Below are 21,708 nucleotides of genomic sequence, written 5' to 3'. Positions count from 1 at the left end.
GGCTGAGACATACTGTAAAAGGAGATTTTATCGGTTCCTTTTTGCAATGCAATTTTGTGGAAGGATATTGATAGTACCCTCTTTAAGATTTAACTGGCACAGTGGAGAATGGCTTAGATTCAGTCTCCTTCTTACATGAGCAGAAGACACTTCACATATGCAAAAGGAAATATGTACTGCCATTCCGTTCCTCCTGCTACAATCCTCTTGTACACTTTAGGGGAGGGTATTTGTAGCAGGAAGGGGGAGACAGGGAAACCCCATTCTACCAGTAGGACTCCGCTTGTGGTTCTCTGGAGCTTTTTGAGTTACTCATATAGCTAACAATCCTTCCTCAAGACTTGTTGCATTTCCTCATAAATGTTTAAGATGGTAAATGCCACTAAGCAAGCATAATGCCACAAACATAGCATTATGCTAGTGCTGCTTGCAAGTTATTTTGGTCTTATGGGGAGATATGTGGATGCAGATGTCTGTGACCATAGACAGGTCTCTGTTAGTTCCAGAAATAAAGCTGTAGTTAGTTACTCTCACATATGAATCTTAATGGATTTCTACATAGAACTACTATGCCAAAATCAAATTATGGACATTTCTTTTTGGACACTTCCTGTTAAAATTGCTCAAATTATGGGTCCAATGTTCAGTTAACACTGCAGCCTCTAATCATTTTTCCTGTTCACGGAAGTATTTTATTTACATGAGCAATGCTACATGTGAGTTTATTAATTGAACAATCCCTGGAATGTGCTCTAAAGATCATGAAAATTGTTTCAGTAACGCCAGAAGATATAGAAGGGAGGCTTATGTGAGTGACACCAGCATTAACACCCCCCCCCCCATGAAGAGGAAAACCCCAATCCAAAAAAGACTTAGGTAAACAAAAGATTGAGAAAGGATCAAACCAGAATGCTGAAAATAACACAAAAAAGTTTGCCCTGATCAGGCCTAGAAAAGTACATGGGATATTTGGAATAACAGACTTCTTTCTACAACATTACTGTGCCTGGGGCATGGATGTTCATTATATAGAGAGTAGGGTTGCCAGGTCCCCTGGAGCTCAAACCAGAGGATGGGGGAAGGTTGTGTGTGGGGGGGGGAAGGGGTGCGACAGGGATACTTATCTTCACCCTCAATGTGCACACACTCTGCAGCACTTCTGCAGCACACTGGGAGTGATGAGAAGTTGCACCAGAGACTGATTTGTTAAAAAATGACCCCTAGTGTGATGCAAAAGTGCTCCAGAGTGTGCAGGAACATGCTGCGGGGATCCCAGATCCATTCCCGTGCCTTTTCCCCCCGCTAGCAAGGTGAGGGGTGGAGGAATCTCCCGACCCTCACTGGTATTTCAGAAAGTTTGGGATTGGGAATCACAATATCCATGTAAAGATATTCTATTAGAGAAGGCAAAAGGCAAAAATAAATGTATACACACCATGCAATTAACACCTGTTCATGCATGCATATTTTAACTGAAGATCTGTCTTTTTATTGTAAGCCACAACACATAGCCTCCATATATCAACCCAGCCCATGACTACGTATATTATTTTTATCTTATTCTATACCTGATCAGATTTATTTATTTATTTATTTACTTACTTACTTATTTTATTTATGCCTTGCCTTTCTCCCCAGTGGAGACCCAAAGCTGCTCACACCTCCTCCACTTTTATCCTCACAACAACCCTGAGGCAGGTTAGGCTGAGAAGGTATGATGGTCTTAAGGTCAACCAATGAGCTTCCATGCCAGAGTGAGGATTTGAACCTGGGCTTCTCATATCCTAGTCCAACACTCTAACCACTATGCCATGCTGGCTCTCATTTGTTTTACTCTATGTAATAAATAGATAATGGATGTGTAGAAATTTATCAGAGACCATTGAAGAAGGCTTTAGAGGCTGAAACACATGTGGTCTGGTGATTACAGAATTTGTTCTGGTCATCTGAAAGGTTTTCATTTGTCATCTTTATGTGTATTATTAGCTTATTCATTATTTTTCAGCACAATGAGAGATGCTGTATTGAGATGCTACGTACACAGCTATTGTTTTAATCCTCTGCTTTTATTGTTCCATATTTTATTAAAATGTATGGGTTTTTTTTAACTTTATGTACATTTTCAGAATTTTGTTCATTTTGATTTGGTCCTTCTTATTTGGTTACCTAGTGACACAAATAGACCAAACGATGGGCAAATCTGTACCAAGTTAAGAATATGCATATGCAAAAGTTGAGAATTCAGCTCCTACAAGTTTACATTTGTCTACCATTAAATTCAACTGTTTATTTTCAAAGTGATGGCAAGCTAAATAGAATATCTTATTCTACGAGTTAACTGTTAGAATTTTCTTGTGTGTGTTTGATGTCATATCAAGACATAGGCCTGTGCTTTCTATATATAAATAATTTAGATACATCTGGAATATTGTTAAAATAAGGTCATTTACTGACTATTTCTAACTGGCCTGGGGACTTGAAGAAGAGGTGTTCATTGGCCCCCAAAGATACTGCCATTTTTAACCATTTGTAACATTTATCGTAAATAATGCCAGATAGTGAGCATCCATATTACATATGACATGTTTGTTCATGAATCTAGTAGTCAATTTCTTTTGATCCTGACCACTAAGATAATAAGAACATAAAACTCTAGTTCACACATTTTATTTGTTTACACAAAAGCATATATGGCAACAGCTGGAACTACCTCTGTGGAGAAAAATGATAACTCTGTTCACAAGTTACAATGAACACATATGTAATCCATGTACAGTGTACACTATTAATTTTAGTACATGCATTGAGTAATTCTCATGTTATTTTCAATGCATGTTCAGCTAAATGTGTGATACATTGCAAAGTGAAGGGTGTGTTCGCACTTTTTTACAAACAGGTGTATGCTAGGGTTCCCAGGTCCCCTGGTGGGGACAGGGATCCCCTGCTGCCATTTACATGGCCAGCGTGGGGGAAAGATGCAGGAATGGGCCTTCTGAGCTTGCTCCCAGGGTGGCACAACAACATCAGGAGTGATGTCATCATGCTGCCTCAGGAGTGGTCCCATACCGATTTGGGCCCCAAATTGTTCCAAATTGACCTGCTGCAAAACACAGAAGGGACCAGGAGCGCTCCATGCTTCACAGCAGGACAATTTCAGCCTTAAGCGGGTCAAATTGGGCCTGTTTGGGGCCTAAATCAGCCCACTGTGTTGCATGGGAATGCTCCTGCCCTGCATAACTTCACTTTGAGGAAGTGACATCATTTTGTGACCCTGGGAGTGTGTGCACAAAACTCATTCACAAAGACATTCACTTACAGGCAGGATCTACATGTATTCTGGAGCGCTCTCAGCCCCACCCACCTCACAGGGTGTTTTGTTATGGGGATAATAATGACATACTTTGTAAACCGCTCTGAGTGGGCATTAAGTTGTCCTGAAGGGTGATATATAAATCAAATGTTGTTGTTGTTATTCACTGTAACATGTGAATAGGGCTTATACGTGAATAGACCTCTAGCAGTCAGCTCACACAAACAAATTCATGAAATTGCATAAGGAAAGCTATTGTGCAGAGATTTACCATCATCCTGTTCTCTGTTTTTGATGAAAGAGTTGTTCTTGTTACTTCAGTTTGTTTGCTGTTTTAGTAAGTTGGTCTGCCAAGTATGATACCAAAAATGACAATTTTGTCTTACAGAAGAAATGAAGGAGGAGTTTGACACCATGGGGCCTGAAGCTGCCATTCAGACCACTGGAAACAATGGAACAGGTACTTTTGAGTTTCTGTTATTTGGGGTTGATTTTTCTATCCACAGCAAGAATAGGCCACATAGTTCACATTTCTAACTGAAATGACACACCTATGTAGATCTATTTGATGGTTTTAAGCTGATATAGACTAGTGGTCCAATCTTAATGGTATGGAAGTTTCAGTAGAAATGGATGGGGCTAGGATGGTTTCCCTGGTGTTTGCCTGTCCACTGTTTATTGTGACAGCATCCTTTTGTGCTAATAAATCCAGCACTGTGATGAGATATTTCCTCAGCAAAAGTGACTATATTTAAGGCAGCTGCACCTACCTTTTTGTGAAAGAGCCGGTACAAGTATCTTGATAATGACAACCAGGTACACGTCTGAAACCTGTAAAATAATAAGAGTCCAGTAGCACCTTTAAGACTAACCAGATGCAAGAGAACTGTGGTTCTCGAGAGCTTATACTACAATAAAGTTGGTTAGTCTTAAAGGTGCTACTGGACTTTTTACTATTTTACAACTACAGACTATCACAGCTAACTCCTCTTGATCTTCTGAAACCTGGAACATTCTAATCAGAAAGAAAAAAAGTGTGATCATTCATAAACGTAAGCTAGACTTGCACAGAAACACATGAAGCTGCCTTACTCTGAATCAAACCATCCTCTCATTGTGAGAGACATCACTATTCAGCAGAATTCTGCCCATCATTTTAGGGCCGAGGCACATGTTACAATCCTTGTGGCTGTGTTGAGGACTTTGTGTAACACACGCATTGGGAATTCTGTGCGTCCTAGGAACACAGAGACCCAATCAGGAATGCAGCATGTGTGCAGATGGATCTTCATCCTTTTCACAGATGCGTTCCACCAGCACTATTTTCCTGACCTGAAATAGCCTTGGGGAACTGGCAAAACTTATACATAGCCAATAGCCATCATTACATGTCAGTATGGAGGAAAGGGCTGCTCTCTGAGGGGATTGGAAATGAGGGAAGTGGCATGGGGAGGAAATGCTTAAGACCCTTTCCTATCCATACTGTAATCCCAATCCAAATCAGGCTCCCGAAAAGCATGGTTCTCTGTGCACATGCATGATCCAAAGCTTTCACAGAGGTCGCAAGGACTTTGAAAAGTGTGAACCAGCCCCAGTGTCTGGTATGTCAGAATTCAGGGGTGTAAGACATAAGATAATGCTCAGCTAGTGAAGAAACCTTCACTTGAGGAAAACAGAGATAAACTATCTTTTCTAATCAGGCACAACAGTTACTCCACATTTTCCCTACCCATACTTTCCATCCCTAGTTAAGCTGTTTTCAGGTTCCATTATGGGATTAGATTCCTATTTTGTGCCTACTAGACATGTTGTTAAAGAAGGTGGCACCAAATTGATACAAGGATTTTATTACTCATCTCTGCTGCTAGTATACACCCACATGTTCTTATTAGACATCACAACAAACTGAATTGCCTAATTCTTGTGGAAAAAAATAATGGAAAAATAAAGGCATATTGGCATTGAGGTTCTGTTTTTTCTTTTTTCTCCCTTCTGTACATTTACTTTATGTGATGGAGAGTAATCAGCGGAGTTACATGAAGTCATTGATTTTCATTACATACATATAGCTACATCTCTGCTGAAATTGAGACAACAATATTCTTTGTAAAAGTATTTTCCCCCTTTAAAACAGCAGAATTCGTATGCAGTGACATTAAGAATTTCATCTTTAAAACTCCAAATCATATTATTCTGGTTTTTAACTCAGTAGTAAAGCGAACTGATTATATAAAGGTCCATATTTAAGACTTAGGATTTTCCTATCACACTTTGTGACATGTCTGCAATTGATTCTTCTTGTTACAATAGAACTGCTGTAACTATAACAACAACAATAACATAATAAAATTCAATTTATATACTGCCCTTCAGGACAACTTAACGCCCACTCAGAGTGATTTACAAAGTGTGTTGTTATTATCTTCACAACAATTGCCCTGTGAGGTGAGGTGGGGGGGGGGCTGAAAGAATTCAGAGAGAGCTGTGACTGAGCTAAGGTCACCCAGCTGGCTTCAAGGGGAAGAGTGGGGAATCAAACTCGGTTCTCCAGATTAGAGCCCTGACGCTCTACATAATAACTATGAAAAATTAAATTCTCTGTTGATATTCTTATCCTGCTAGCAGAAAAGACTGTCACTTAAAAAGATTTGGGGATGAACCCAAATAACGTCATTCTCCACTCAGTTAAGTCCCAGTTGAAACTTGATGATTCCAGATTGGATGTTAATCAAAATAATTTCCATTAAATGTCCAGTCCACGTGAGGGCTACAATATTTCACAGCTACAAATGTGAACATAATTACAAAGTATCAGCTGAGGAGACACTGTGGCTCAGTGGAAAAGCCTTTGCTTTGCATGCAGAAGGGCCCAAGTTCAATCCCTAGAATCTCCAGTTAAAATGACTGGCCGGTAGGTGATGTGAAAGACCTCGACCAGATTCTAGAGAGCTGCTGCCAGTCTCAGTAGACAATACTGACCTTGATGGACCCATGGTCTGATTCAGTATAAGACAGGGTCATGTGTGTGCCACTCCTATAGGGAGGCTGTAATATTTGAATGCGATCTGTGATATAAAGTGCAAGAGTGCAGAGTTAAATCATTCTAAGGTTATTGACTTCAGTGGGCTTAGAAGGGTGTAACTTTGCTTTGGATTGCATTGTGAGACCATGACATGTCTCTTTATGAAAGTGTGTATGCTTTTCTAGGCTGTAAGTTGTGCATACAAGTGTCATTCTTGTTCTGCTGATTTTTACAGTGCTCATACGTAAGTACCTGCATATATAAATGCTGCCCTAGTTTGCTGGTTGGGCAAATGTTCTGAATTTTTTTCACTTTGAGTGATATGTACCAATAGATATCCAGTATATATACAATATCTAACAACAAATTTCAAAGTTTTGTAGTTCAGTTCACCAGAATCACAAAGGTTTCTACCTGACTTCAGTTGTAGTTCCACCTCATGAAGGTATTCATGAGCCTATTAAGTCCCAGTATGAAAACTGCTGTTGTGTTGTGAACATCTGTCCACCAAAAACTGTGCTGATGCTACAAGAATGTTTCACAGGCTTCAGTTTAACCACCAAATGGCGTTGATGGCTCATAGCGGTGGCCAATTAGGCCAGATGTGAGCCATTAATTTCATGTACTTTCACACAGGTAAAAAATCAGCTCTCATTCTGAAATCACCCAATTTCAGTCTTTCTGCATAGTTTTAAGAAAGGGATTATTAGCACATGCCCTGCATGTAAATAAACAAGTCTGCCTCTTTTTATTAATAATAGCACCAGACAAATAAACTTTGCAGAGAGAGTATTTGTAATGCGTTTTTGTAAAAGTAGGAAAAGAGTTCTCTGAAGAGAAGAAAACGGAAGTAAACGTTGGCAGGCTGGGAGGACTGATGGTTTTGACACTGTAATCTGTATGTGCCAATGAAGGCCAGCCACTTCCTGCTTAATGAAGGCTGTGGTTTTATTAGCTTCGTTGCCGATTAGAAGAAGCTATCTCCATCTCACAGCAAGAGTTCCCGCAAGAAATAACTGGCCTCTCAAGCTACTTTAGTGTGTCTTTTAAACATCTCCTTTTCTTAGTGTGGTTTATGCTCATATGAGGTTATGCTACCTCAGGCTTCAAGGAGTCCCTGCCCCAGTCCTTAATTAAAACAAGACTTCCTTGGTGAGGTCACTCACTTTACATCTTCCTTAAAAAGCTTGACTCACAGATGGGAGTGTGATTTCTGTGTGCAATTTAAGTTCACAAGGAATCAATGAATGTGGATAAATACATAGAAAACCCACAAAGGGCATACAAGGAGAAGTTTGCCTTCCCTTGAAGAGCCATTTGCATGGGGGGAGGCACAGTTTTGCTTTCAATTCTGATCAGTTATTCCAGGGATGGCCTAATGCTCCTCAGCAACAGAAGAGAAACTTTGAAGTTTCGAAGTGTCTGACCTGCATTCACTTGACATTTGATATTTATATTAATCTTTAATATATAATCTCACTGCTAACATTGTTTCAGTTAAGGATCTGTCAGCTTCTCTGCAAATCCCACTGTTTTTAAGGTTTATAACTTAAATATAAACATTTGCCTTAGCTCCTGAATTCCTTTAATATACACAAGTTTGAGAACCTCAGAGACGTTTAATATCAAAGGAGGCAATTATAGCCTACTGTACAAAGATAGCTTTCAGAGTAATTCGTTGCCCAGCTCAAGGAAGCTGAACATAGAGTAGCAGACCCAAAAGCACAGGATGGAGGAAAAATAATTGTTGTCATATTATTCATTTATTCTTCCAGCAAAATAACCTGGAGGTCCAAAGGAAAGGGAAGGGAATATTTGGGCTAAAGGGGCAATGGTAAGTTTTAAATGTGATTGACAGATTCTAAGGCTGAGCAAATCATCTGTTTCAAATATGTCTTCAAAGAACCCACTTTAAAACCTTCTGCACCCTGATCCTAAATATTGGTGCTGGGATATAAGCCCATAAGGATTTCTGCCTGTGGAAATATTCTGTTGTACTCAAATCCAGTATGGGCACCCACCAGTCTACCCCTTCAGAATTCACTGGCTTCTTGCTACCATTTTCTTGCTTACCACCCATATGGTCTTCTCATTATATACCTGGAAATTTTCAATATAATTTAGAGAGAACTTATCCATGATATTTCTCCACTACCTGAGTCAATAATTTAGTACTTTATAGTTCCTCCTTTCTTAACAGTATGTTGAACTTTTTTAGAAAATGCTTTGAAGCACTGAAAGGGGCTTGCCGTATATTAGTGTTTGGCCATACAAGTATTTCCTATTCACAGCCCTGCAAATTTCAACATGCTAAATAGTCTCTGTCATTCATTCGCTAATTACAATAGTCTGTCACTTTGTAGCATAGCTGATGATAACCTATATATGGATGGAATCCTACGTAAGGTAAACTGTGGAGCTCTTCCAAGTGGTCAGAGGCCTTTTGGGTTCTGGCCTGCAGGAGGAGATGAACTGCCCTGCAACCTACTGCGCTCATTTTATACTAAGCACGTTGTGGATAAAATCTCTTGCATCTGCTCTAGGGCTTTTTTTCTGGGAAAAGAGGTGGTGGAATCCAGTGGGTGGCCCTCGGAGAAAATGGTCACATGGCTGGTGGCCCTGCCTCCTGATCTCCAGACAGAGGAGAGTTTAGATTGCCCTCCGTGCTGCTTGGAGATCAGGGGGTGGGGCCATCAGCCATGTGACCATTTTCAAGAGGTTCCGGAACTCCGTTCCCCCGCGTTCCTGCTGAAAAAAAGCCCTGCATCTGCTCCTTCTTGGACTCTACATTAGCAGGAATAGGATTGGATGGTCCCAGGGTATTGATTTGTCTAGTTGTCATCTCGTCCTGTCTGAGGATGTGGAGAGGGAAGTTTCAGACCTACCACCTTGTTGTATGACCCTTGCCCCTCCAGGCTGTTTTAATCTGATAAGGGGATGCTGGTAGACTGGGTCTGGGAGACAGTAAATGCCTCCCTGTGAGAGAGGGTAGTCACCCCTGCCTTGAAGTGGGCTGTAGTGTGTCCACTCCAAAAGACAACTACTCTTGACTCAGGAGAGTTGAATAACTACCATCCAGTCTCAAATGTATCATTTTTGAGTAAGATGATTGAGCAAGTAGTTACTGAGTAAATTCAGGGATTTCTGAATGAAGCAGATTGTTTGGAACCATTCCAGTCTGATTTCAAATTTTGTTATGGGATTGAAATAGCCTTGGTCACGCTGGTGGATGACCTGCACTGGGAGATGGACAGGGGAGTGCAACCCTGTTAATTCTCCTGTACTTCTCAGTAGTTTTCAATAGTATTGATCATGGTATCTTTCTGGACCGACTTTTGGGGCTGGGAGTGGGAGGCCCTGGGGCTGGGGTGGGGGCCCTGGGGCTGGGAGTGGTCTATGGTGATTCTAGTCCTACCTTGAAGTTATGTTTCAGAATGTTGTGCTGGGGGACTGCTGTTCTGCTCCTTGGTTTCTGGCCCTACAAGGTTCCATCTTATCCCCCATGAGTTTCAACATCTATGAAAAGCCACTGGGAGATGTCATTTGGAGATCTGAACTGAATTGCCACCAATATGCAGATGACTCTTAGCACTATCCTGCTTTACCAGCAGATCCCATATGCAAACTGTGAAGAGGTGCCTGGAGGTAGTTTTAGAATGGATAAGTAGTCCATGTAGTCTAGCTAACAAACCAAAACTTAATCCCTACCAAACAGAGGTGCTGCTTGAGGGAAGAAAATTTGACTCAGGAAATAGGGTATCTCCTGTTCTAGGTGGGATTGCACTCCACCTAGAGATGCAGGCTCCTAGCTTGGGGGTGCTGCTGGACCTGTTGGATAAACAGGTGGCAGCAGTGGCAAAGGGTGCCTTTCATTAGTTTCCACTGATAAACCTGCTGCAGCCCTTCCTGGGCAGGAACGATCATGCCACTGTGGTGCATAGCCTGGTAAAATCTAGATTAGATTATTGTAATGCTGTCTACATGGGTCTGCCCATGAAGACTGTCCTGGAAGTTAGAACAGAATGCTGTGGTCAAAAGGTTGACAGGAGTGGGTCATAGGGAACATATCACTTCAGTCTTGTTCCATCTAAACTATTTGAGGTTAGATAGGTGACAAACATGGTGCCAAAATTTTTCAGCTCCCTCCCCAGGGAGATTTGTCTGTTTCCCTCTGTTGTTGTTGTCTTCCAGCAAGTAAAGACTTTCCTGTTTTGTTTGGCATGCCCCAATAACTGTTACTGGCTCTCCTTCTTTGTTGTGGTATTATGTGTTTTTGTATACTTAATTATCCTGTACCCAGTTTGGTGTAGTGGTTAAGAACACAGGACTCTAATCTGGGGAACCAGGTTTGATTCCTCACTCTTCCACTTGAAGCCACTGGGTGGCTTTGGATCAATTACAGCTTCTAGGAGCTCCCTCAGCTCCATCTACCTCACAGAGTGTTTTGTTGTGGGGATAATAATGACATACTTTGTAAACCGCTCTGAGTGGGCATTAAGTTGTCCTGAATAGCAGTATATAAATCGAATGTTATAATTATTAGAGCTTTTTTTTTCAGCCACAATGCTGTGGAATGGTGTTCTGGCAGCTCTTAAAAATACCCACATGACTGGGTATTTAAAAGAATTTTTTTCAGCCTTTTTGGACCTGTTTCCGCCCAATTCAGGCCTGAAATGGCCAGGATTGGGCCACTACCAGGCGGGGGAGAGCTGCCACTACCAGGCGGGGGAGGGCTGCCACCCCCAGGCGGGGGAGGGTTCCCACTCACATCACAGCAGCAGCCCATTCTGGGCCAATTCGGGCCCAATCCGGGCTGTTTCAGGCCTGTTTTGGCAGTTTCGGGCCCATTTTGGCCCAATTTGGGTCCAAAACAGCCAGGATTGGGCTGCTTCTGGGCAGAGGAGGGTTTCATCGCGTGGCAGCGGCCTGTTCCATGCCAATTTGGGCTCAATCTGGGCCATTTGGGTCCGAAACAGCCAAGATTGGGCCACTGCTGGGCAGGGGCGTACCCTCCCACATAGCAGCGGCATGTTCCAGGCCAATTTAGGCCCGAATTGGGCCCCTTGTGGAACACGGGAGCACTCCCATGGCGGCTATGGCCTGTGTGATGATGTCACTTCCTGGAAGTGATGTCATCGCACCGTCCCGGGAGCACAGGCACGCTTTGGCACGCATGCATGGTACCCAGTGAGTTCCCCCACCTCTTTTCCCAGAAAAAGCCCTGATTATTATTATTATTATATGATTTCATTGAAATTTTATATATACTTTATTTTATATCCTATTTTAATGCTGAAATGCTCTAATGTTTTGAAGTTTGCCACTTTGGGAGCTCCTATATGAATTGAAAGGCAGAATAGAAATGTTTTAAGTAAACAAATACTCAGTGACATTAAAAGGAACAATGGGCATTAGGATAGATCTGAAACAGTATGTGAACAAGTTCAAAGAAAGAAGAAAAATCATCAAGTGAAAAAGAAACTGTATGGGGGGGAAATGCAACTGAGTAGGCCTTCTAATGAGAAGATTGGCATGGCATTCCTCATTTGACACTATGTCTAGAAAATCAAGCCAAGACGGTAAACAGGTGGTAGGGGCCTCTGTCAAATGCAGGGTAAAGTCTACCATTCACCATCCTATTTGTCTTTTCTTACTGTGGAGAACTGCCTTCCTCTTGGAGAAAGCCAGGACTGATTTTGCTTGTGTGAAAGCATTCAATGATAGTTGCTAAGAAAAAACGAAAGGCTTGTACACGCCCGCACTCATACACACACAAGGGGAATTTTTAAACCTTACCTCATCGAACAGCTGGTCCAGTAACCAGGGATTGTTTTTTAAACTTCCCTCTCTTCCAAACATCATTTGCCCTGCAATAGAAGAAGGGGCTGACGTTCAAGAAACACACCTAAAGCTGTCCTTGTGTGGAACTAGTTATATAGCAACACATGTCGAAGTTAGTGTATCACACTATTGACAACCACATGCTCTGCAGGGCCAAATGAACCGGGCATAGAGGCCAAGACTTTCCCGTGATGTTGTCTCTTAGTTTACTGCTTCTGAAGATGGAGATTCCTATTAATCACCAAGGCTAGTGGTCACAGTGGTAGCAGTTGCCAGGTTGTTTGGATCCTGGTCAGCATCTGAAATAGTGGTCTCCTTCATGATGTAGGTTGAAGAAGCAATTCTGCTCTCGTCTTCTGAGAAATAGTAGAGTAGTCAAAAGGTTCTTGTAAAATCTTAAATACTTTGAAATTTGCTACCACCAGATATGAAATTGGTTGGTGTTTCAGTGGCTGTTTGGTCAGGACGCATCTCTTCCTTCAGATAACGTCTCAGCCAATAACTTTCTTTCTGGCATTCCTAAATTTGTCTTCTAGGATTGTAAACCATTTCAAACCTGCTTAAGCTTTCTCTTTCCAGTGCTATTTCCCAACACATTTCTTGTGTCAGTCTTTATCTTATCAAATTCATCCGTAGTAATCATGGCTCTTATCTAAGATGTTTTGTGTGTGTGTGTGTGTGTGTGTTTAGCTTGAACTCAGCAGGTTGTCTATTGAAGAAAGATGTGGCATATTGACAGGAACCGAAACATTTTTATTAACAACATCCATGAGGCTATTGCCAGAATTGCTTCCTTCTGTAAATGATATTAAGGCATCTCCTGGGATTTAGTAGTTGCAGCTATAAGTTTTTACTGGGCTATTTTTTTTCTGTTGTAGAAGTGGACATTCCCTTTTAGATTCTTTTGTAAAACAATTTTTGATATAATTCACATTTGATACATGCAGTAGAATAAAATGTGACTCTTCAGCAAATAGTGGTGTTAGTTGATTTTCCCCTAATGCCATTGACCACCTATGGCATCATAATGGATTTTCTTCTTTATCTGTTGCCTTGAGGCAGGGATGCTAAATATTTCAGTAACCTTGTGTGTTGGTTTCCTCCCAGCATCTAAGTTACAGTGATGTAAATCTAGTGCTTCTGTCATTCTCTAATTATCAATCCAGCCCCATTGATTTTAAGGGAGATACTGCTGATTTACGCCATTGTAAGAAAGAACAGAATCCGAGCTCATCTCTGTTATGGCTGCTTTATGAGAGAGAAAATATTTTAATCATTTTCATCTGTTCTACCCAAATAAATGATATGAAACCTTACAGGGAGAAAAAAGTGTTAGTACAAGTTTGTGTCTGTCTTGAAAAGGTATCACAACCTAAAAGGAAACAAAAACTCTGTGTTTTCCTGCTGCTGGAGTTCCTCTCTCATTTACATACATTGCCTTTGATTTTCAGCGGTCTTTAACATGCATAACTGGGAAAGGATGCTAAGTCTTCTATACATTTGGATTAATAATTTTCTGTAACATCTTAGGCTTTACCAAATTGTTCCTGTATGTAATGTTTCAAAATGCAGGCAGGGGAAATGATTAATTTTAGCAAGAGGATGTTTTGTGGTTCAGAGCACATTATTTTTCATGGGCATTGCATGGGCAATCAAAATATACTAAGTTTATGTTTTAATGGGGGGAAAGGGAAAACTTCAGTACAGACTATAAAAATAGTTTCAGGCCCTACCTCACATTGTTGTGTCACAGAAATATGTGGTTCTCTATGTGAAATTATTCCAGGCATCACACATTATTTAAGTAACATATGTTCTTTGGGTGGGGGTGGGGAAATAAATTAATGTTTTTTAAAAGAAAAAAATAAGGGCAGTAAGAAAGTTCTTGGAACTACCTAGGGCCAGAATCCTAATCAGGCCAGAATTATAGCTCCCTGAAAAGGAAGTTGCTATGTACCCCCTGCAAGTCTAGCTTATCTCCCTCTGTTTTTCCTCAGTAGTCTAATTTCTCTCAGTTTTCCTTCCCACCAGTAAGGAATGGTTCTCTTTCATAGCAGATATGGGAGAATTGCAGGCAAGTAACCAGCAGTATTCTGGCCAGAAGAGATACACTCTGCCGTACCATCTACAGGCTGGTTCTTTAGAGCATCCAAACTCCTACCTGGTAAAGATTTTTATAGACCCAAATTCAATCTATAGGATTTTGTTGGATCAAAAAAAAAAAGTGTGTATCTCGTTAACTTCTCTGGTTGAGGGGACAGTCAAAGTAGCTGAGAACAGAAAGCATAACTGCATCCTGAGGGTGCAGTCTTGAAGGCAGTTACTCAGAAATAATCTTTGTAAACTATCGTAAAGTTGTGCAGGTCTCAAAAATACACGGAAGTCTAAAATACTAGTCATTCTGATGCTGCCCACGGATAGTGTACACAATCTTACTTTTTGTTTGTTTTTTGCAACAAAAGAGGAGCACGTGCAGGGTTGGATCCCAGGATTGCTCCTGCTGTTCTTTATTGATGAGTGGCATCATCAGAGATTTGCCAGATCTACTTTCTTTAAAATCCCAGAGCTCTCAGTGATTGTACTAGAAGAAAGAGAAAGGAGGCTTCAGGATCAGACTCAAAAGATAGACTTACAGCTCCAATACAAGTGAGAGTGTTTTTATTTTGTTTTGTTTCTGGAAAGTAAATATATAAACCACTACTGAAAAAGCACGCTCAAAACTATCTATTCTCTTTTTGTTCCCCTCTCTTCTGTTTTAGTTAAGAATGCAAATTGCACATCGGATTTTGAAGAATATTTTGCCAAGAGAAAGCTGGAGGAAGGAGATGGACACTCAGTCAGTATAGCAGAGTACCTACGGCGCAGTGATACAGCCATTATTTACCCAGAAGCCCCTGAGGAACTGTCTCGCCTTGGCACTCCAGAGGCCAATGGGCAAGAAGAAAATGGTGAGGATGGAATTCATTTTCAGCCACTCTCCTGACCTCTTGCAGCTGTTCAATTATAAATGTACTACATGCCTGGCTGTTTACCTTAAAATTAAAGAACAGCTGCAGAAGCGTGGAATTTCATGAGGAAAGATTGGGACTGTCATTTCAGAGCATTGTGAATTCTTTTTTAGTCATCAGATTCAGACTGTTTTGTATGTCAAATAAATAACAGGGACAATTACGGACTGTATTTTCAAAGGGAAGGTTTGTTGATCGTATTTTCGTTTTGGAATGATTGTCTCCATACAACACAAACGAAGGACTACTGGCTGATTGTTTAAAGTTTTTTACTTCCTAATAAGTAACTAAAAAAAAAATCCAAGAGAATAAAATAGATGGTTTTGTGTATTAAGACAACTATCTGGTAATTAAGTATACAACAATAAATCAAAACTTTAAAAAATCAGTTTACAATAAGATAGAGGAGATATTTTATTTTGAAATGTTTCTATCATGTTTTTCTTAAGTGTATAAAAATCATTGATGTGGCTTCCAGGCTAGGCAAAAACCATGGCACTGTGGTGAAGGCAGATTGCAGTGATTCTTGTCAATCCATCCCAGGCAATAAGCCCATTAGCTGCCATTGATTTACTGACCTTTTGGCCTGCTTCATTCTCTCTTGTCTCTGGGCTACAGACCTGCCACCTGGAACTCCAGATGCATTTGCCCAACTGCTGACCTGCCCCTACTGCGACCGGGGATACAAGCGTTTGACATCTCTGAAGGAGCACATCAAGTACCGCCATGAGAAGAACGAGGAGAACTTTCCTTGCCCTCTCTGTAACTACACATTTGCCTACCGCACCCAGCTCGAGCGGCATATGGTGACGCACAAGCCGGGGACAGATCAGGTGGGGGGGGACTTGTTTTAAGTGATTTCTTTCTATAATAACCCCTTAGAGAAATGATATTGCTTTGATTGGCAATCATTATTAATTTTTCATGGCATTTTGAAGATGCAGATCTTTTAATGGTAATAGCTTTAATTGAGGTCTAAATGATTTTTTGATGGTCTCTTCTAATATGATTTAATAGTCTTATGTTCACGATCGAATGAGTGTGTTAATTTCTAATTTAGAAATTTTATTTGCACTTTAACTTGACTTTAGTTTCGTTTTTTTTATGTTCCTCAAAATGTGAATGAAATTGTGGCATTTTAATTATACATTATTAAACATCTCAGCAATTTTAATTCCATTTTTCACCTAGTTTTGCTTGGCATTCCCCCCCCCCCCCCAAATTGGATCTCAAAGACATCTCAAAGTTCTGCTAATCTTTTTTCTGACATTCATTACTCTTCAGTGAACCTTGTGTATATTTTTCATTGTTTCCAAGATTTGGTTAATATTTTTAGGAGATTTTGTTACAAATGCACATTTGTTACATATAACATGTAGCCACGTACAGAACTCACTATTCCTACAGTGCATACATCTCAGAATTATATTTGTTTTAACTAAAAAGATTTCTTGATCAGAGAGGTGATACATTTAATTGAGTATCATGTATCTTTAAAAATATGATGAAAATTTGTTAGGTTTACAAGCTAAACTCTAAATTTGAAACCTCTTTAAACAGTAAATGTATATTTTTGTATTTGCTAGAGGATTACTCCTTAAAACTGGCATTATATATTGCAAAAAAAGCACAAATCATGAGTCTTAAACTTAGATACATGCATTGTGACCAATTGCATCAGAATTTTAAGAGTTTTCTATTTCCTGAAGAACAGAATGCTCATCTTGGTTTCGCTTTACAGACTTTGTGTTTTTTACTAAATGATGTATTTAATTGCACAAACGTGTATCAGGCCCACCTTCTAATCAAGCAATTTGGTAATTAGCTCACTCTCTCTTGTTTAATCTCTGTTATCGATAAAATACGATTCTTGCAAGACTTATCATAACATTTCATTTTTAAAGAACGGAACAAATTATTAATCTGAATTTCCCTCCCTTCTGACAAAATGAGACACAGCCTGCCCTCCCTCAACTACTTCTTACTATCAAAACACTGAGGGGAGGGGTAGATATTTATCCAACATAACTGCCTTAAATTTCACATGCAAGAGTGTGATTGTGTTGGCGCATGACGAATGGTAGCTTTGGTGTTGAAAAGTCCCCTCATTTGCTCGTGGCATTTACAATTAGTAAATTAAAATGATTGTATCATATTAACAGTGGCACAACTAAAGTTTATAGTAGTCCTCTGAGGGCTGTGGGGGGAGACAAAGCAGCTGTTGCTGTTTGTTTATGCAACTCAGCAACATATGAGCCCTGGTCCCTCAATGGCGCTCTGCGGGCTGGGCTCTGCTTGATCTTTGAAGGTTGCTGCTGTTTGAACAGCCCTCCCTGTGTCCCATGTAACACCATCTGTCTCACTAGGAATGTGGGAAGATTCAGCACACCCTGGCAGTTGTCATACCGTTTCTGTGCTGTCTTTTCTGCAATAGGCTTTTGTGTCATTGCTGCTTAGGAAGAAGGGGGGAAAAAGCTGACCTCCTACCTTGAACATCCAGACTAGATGGCTGTAGCTTTTTCTTTTCAAAGTCACAGCACTTTTCTCACTTGTTCATAAAGGTCAGCTGTGTTTGATTCTATCTTTATGCTGCTTTTTTAACTTGTCCTCTCTGCCAAATTTACGCTTGTTTTGCTCCCACTCTTTAGCATTGCTATGAAGGAGAAAGAGAAAGAAACTGTTCAATTCTGTGATCAGGATTTTCTAGCAGCTACAGACTCATGCTGAATTTTTGCTCTTGCATTTGATAACAAAAATGAATCTTGTTTATATATCCTAGCACTAAAAGGATCAGACGGTCAACAAATAGAATGTTTTAAAAACTGACCTGAAGGCACTTATACATGTATTAGAAACACTACAAATCTCAATTTCTTTGAAAAATTAACAAATCCATTCCTCTCAACACTTCATGCTTTAATATATTGTCCTTCTAATGAAAGACTTGGGAAATAATTCCAAAGCAAACGCTGAAAGAACATGTAGATTTGCTTCAAGTTTACGGCCCATATTGTGATTTTTATGGTAGCCCTGATGAAGCAAATGAATATACACACAGATCTTTTTGTCTTAACAGATGAGCACTAGGCTGCTTTAATTATGATTACTTTTAAAATGAACAATCTCTTTTTACATAGGGATGTGTGTGTATTTGCATAAAATTCATGCTGGTGTCTTTGCTCTCCCAGCACCAAATGCTGACCCAAGGAGCAGGCAATCGTAAGTTCAAGTGCACAGAGTGTGGCAAGGCCTTCAAATACAAACACCATCTGAAGGAACACCTGCGAATCCACAGTGGTGAGTTGCTGAGGTGCCAGGGTTCTCATTTGCATTCTGTTTAATTAGCTGCATTTTTTTAAAAAAGATTGCTTAAAATTTACACTGTTTTGTTTTTAGAGCAACCATGGCACTTAAATAAATTATATTTGACTCAGCCTCATTTTTTTTCCACACAGTTAAAACAAATACACAGACTTCATGGAAGATTTTCCAAATAGCAGAACCTATTACCTAATTAATTAATTAATTAATTAAACTCTTAATTGCTTCCTGAAGCTATTTCGACTCAGAGGAATTCAGAAATTCTTGTTCATTTGGCTCTTAGATGCTCCTATTTTTGATACTCCTATTTTTAAAATGCAAGAAAATGAATAACACTAGCGCCCATCCAGCTGTATGATACAGGAACTGCAAAATACACAGCAAGCTCTCTTACACGGAATGGCTGCCTCGTTCATTTTATGACATTTGTATGCCATCCTTCTTCCAAAGAGCTCAGAGCAGCTGTTTAGTCTCACAACAACCCAGTGTGGTAAGTTAGGTTAAAAAATTGTGACTAGGCCAAGGCCATCCAGTGAACTTCCCAGCCTACGACTGCTTAACGCATTACATTTTCTAAAAAAATTCTGTCAAATGTTTTGTACATATGTAAAATATAAATGTAGCAAACGCTTCTATCATTCCTGTATACTTTACAGGGATATAGGATTGTCTACAGTTGCCCAGTGAACGTATACTTAATGGCAGTTCGATGCTGCATAAGTGGCCTTAAACCACATCCAAACTCCGCACTTTAGCCCCAGCACCATATGGCCTGTTATTTCATCGGTGCAGCTGAACAGCACATTCAGTGATGGGTGTTGAGGTGGCTTGCCACTTGGAACTGCCAACTGCCACTCTGGGAGACTGAGAGTAGATGGGGCTCCCCTCCCCCCACCAGAAAGATGCAGTGGTCAGCACTGTGCATATATGTAGTTGCGAGTATGGACTGGCAACATCAGTGAGGGAGGCTGTACTGTTCCATGGCACTTATGAAGGCTCGTCCTCCACTGTCTCCTGGTTCCCTCTGGTGAGGGTAAGAATTCCCACCTCACTCAGTCATCCACAGTAGCGGCAGGCAGTTCCAGTTCGTGGACCACCACCACTCCGGCTGCCACTGTGCTCGCCAGTTCTTTTGTGTCCTTAAATCATTCCTCTCAATTGAAATAAATAGGCCTACCCTGTGTGTATAAAAAAAATCCAGGTAGACATCTGAGTTCATGTGAGTCTCTGAATCAGAACATGTCCCAGTGTAGTATATGGCAATATCTTACCACATATTTAGTTTTCTGTCGTTAACCTAGAAGTCCTCAATATTTGATGAAGTTTTATTATAAGTAAAGCCAATAATTCTCTAATACTTGGACCCATTTAGATAATTTTTAAAGAACATTTGGCTCTTAGGTGATTTTGGTATTCCTATTTTAAAATTGCAAGATACTTCATATTGCCATATTTTAAAGCTAAAAAACAAAACAAAGTTGTTTTTCTTCAGCATGTTTATAAGTTCTACTAAGTTCATAAAACATATTTTGCTAATAACTTACTCACTTTATGAAATTCGTCTGTAAGCACCTGAGCTCTTGCAGTGCAGCTCAGTACTTGCAAATCTTAAATTCAATCCAGCCAATGTTAAGCAGTTTGAAGTCCCATTGATTCTAATGTGAGAAATACAGGTATGTGTAAAAGGCTCCCATTGAAGTCAGAGGGACTTAAAGTACCTACCTTTAACTAGATTGTATCCCTTGGTTGTGTTTATCTTAATTGCTAGTAACTTGACTATAGGAAACTTTAACAAATAACTGAACACTTGGTAGCACAGTTCTACAAAACAGATCAGAGCAAAAGCAAACCGCGGCATTTAGATTATAAACATATGAAGCTGCTTGTGCCATGTTAGACCATTAGTAAGAGCAAGGGTCTGCCTGCTTAGGAACAGAGACCAAGCATTAAAGTACTGCCTTACTGCAAGGATTTACCCTCTAGTGAATTCTTTTTTAGGGCTTTAAAAATACTTTTCTTTTGACCTGTTATTAGTGCTATGTGTTTGCCATGCACCTGCATGTTACTGAGCCCAAGAATTAGTATCTTACATATAATTTGCCATCCTGAGTTTTTATAAGTAGTTAACTTTTCACAGTATAATAAACACCATAGGTGGCTCCTACAAACTGCTAGTGCAAGAAGTAGTTTTCCTAGTTGATATCCCCAGATTTTCTCTTTCCCCTGAAGACCCACTATGACTCCTGAAAAGACAAGCCTCAGGGTTGGGCAGCCTCCTGGACAAAATCCCCTGTGGCACTGGGATGGGGGTGGGGTCTGCAGGAGGAAGGGGAGTCTGGCCAAAATCACCCCCTGAGCTCACGGAGAGCTTGTTGCATCAGATATCTGCCAAATAGGCCCACTCTACTGCAGATCAACACAATGGGGCTCTACTGCAGATCAACACAGCTACCTACCAAAAGCCATCCTGCCCTTCCTAGGCTCCCCGTCCCCAATCTCCAGGAATTCTCCAACATGGAGCTGGCAACTCTGAAATGAACAGAGTGTCTGCTAAAAGACTCAGAATGTAGAAGGGCCAATGGATATAAACTGAGACTGTATCAATTAACTATACCATGTGTACATGGTACACACATACTAAACACGGTATACACATACTAAACATAACTATGATATAATTCCTTGGGAATCTCCTTCTGTTCAGAAAGATAAGTTAAAATTTTTATAAGATCTGTATGAATCCATTGGTATTTTAAGAGGTATCGATATATTTTTTATGTACTGTTGTTTCTTTTAAGCTCCGTATTTAAATAAAACATTAAACATTTTTTAAAAAGGATGTGTAAGGGGCTGGCGTTCTCTGATCATGGCTCCTACAGGCCATTTACAACTATAGAAATAAGCAAGTATGTTGCAAATCTGCATACTTTATTCTGATGCAGATTTACCCCTTGGTTTATAATTAAAATTGGGGAAGGAGAGATGGGGGGACAGATAATCTCTTATATACTACCACTGCATTCAGCGAAGTTTGAAGCCTTCCTCCAGTATGTGGAGCCTTCCTCTGACAGAAGTGGCTCTTCTTCCAGTAGAAGAGCCACTTACATCTGAGGAAGTTCCTTAGGCTGGAGGAAAGCTTCACACTTCGATCAGTGAAGAAGTAGGATACAAGGCATTATATCTGTCTCACTGCTTATGTCTCAGTT

The 21,708-nt window shown here is 40.3% G+C and overlaps 1 protein-coding gene across 2 annotated transcripts in view; it reads left to right on the top strand.

Annotated features, from left to right (window-relative positions):
* ZEB2 (zinc finger E-box binding homeobox 2) overlaps positions 1-21,708 on the top strand; it is a 176,238-nt gene that overhangs the window by 127,458 nt on the left and 27,072 nt on the right. For both annotated transcript variants that reach the window (XM_054971239.1, XM_054971240.1), the window contains exons 4-7: positions 3,699-3,770; positions 14,933-15,121; positions 15,800-16,014; positions 18,370-18,478. In XM_054971239.1, coding sequence (XP_054827214.1) covers positions 3,699-3,770; positions 14,933-15,121; positions 15,800-16,014; positions 18,370-18,478 — 585 coding nt within the window. The remainder of the gene's footprint in view (positions 1-3,698; positions 3,771-14,932; positions 15,122-15,799; positions 16,015-18,369; positions 18,479-21,708) is intronic.

Source organism: Eublepharis macularius, chromosome 2 (genome assembly GCF_028583425.1).
Source record: "Eublepharis macularius isolate TG4126 chromosome 2, MPM_Emac_v1.0, whole genome shotgun sequence".
NCBI classification, from domain to species: Eukaryota; Metazoa; Chordata; class Lepidosauria; order Squamata; family Eublepharidae; genus Eublepharis; species Eublepharis macularius.
The sequence above is the reverse complement of the archived record's forward strand: the minus strand, read 5'-3'. Positions and strand labels throughout refer to the sequence as shown.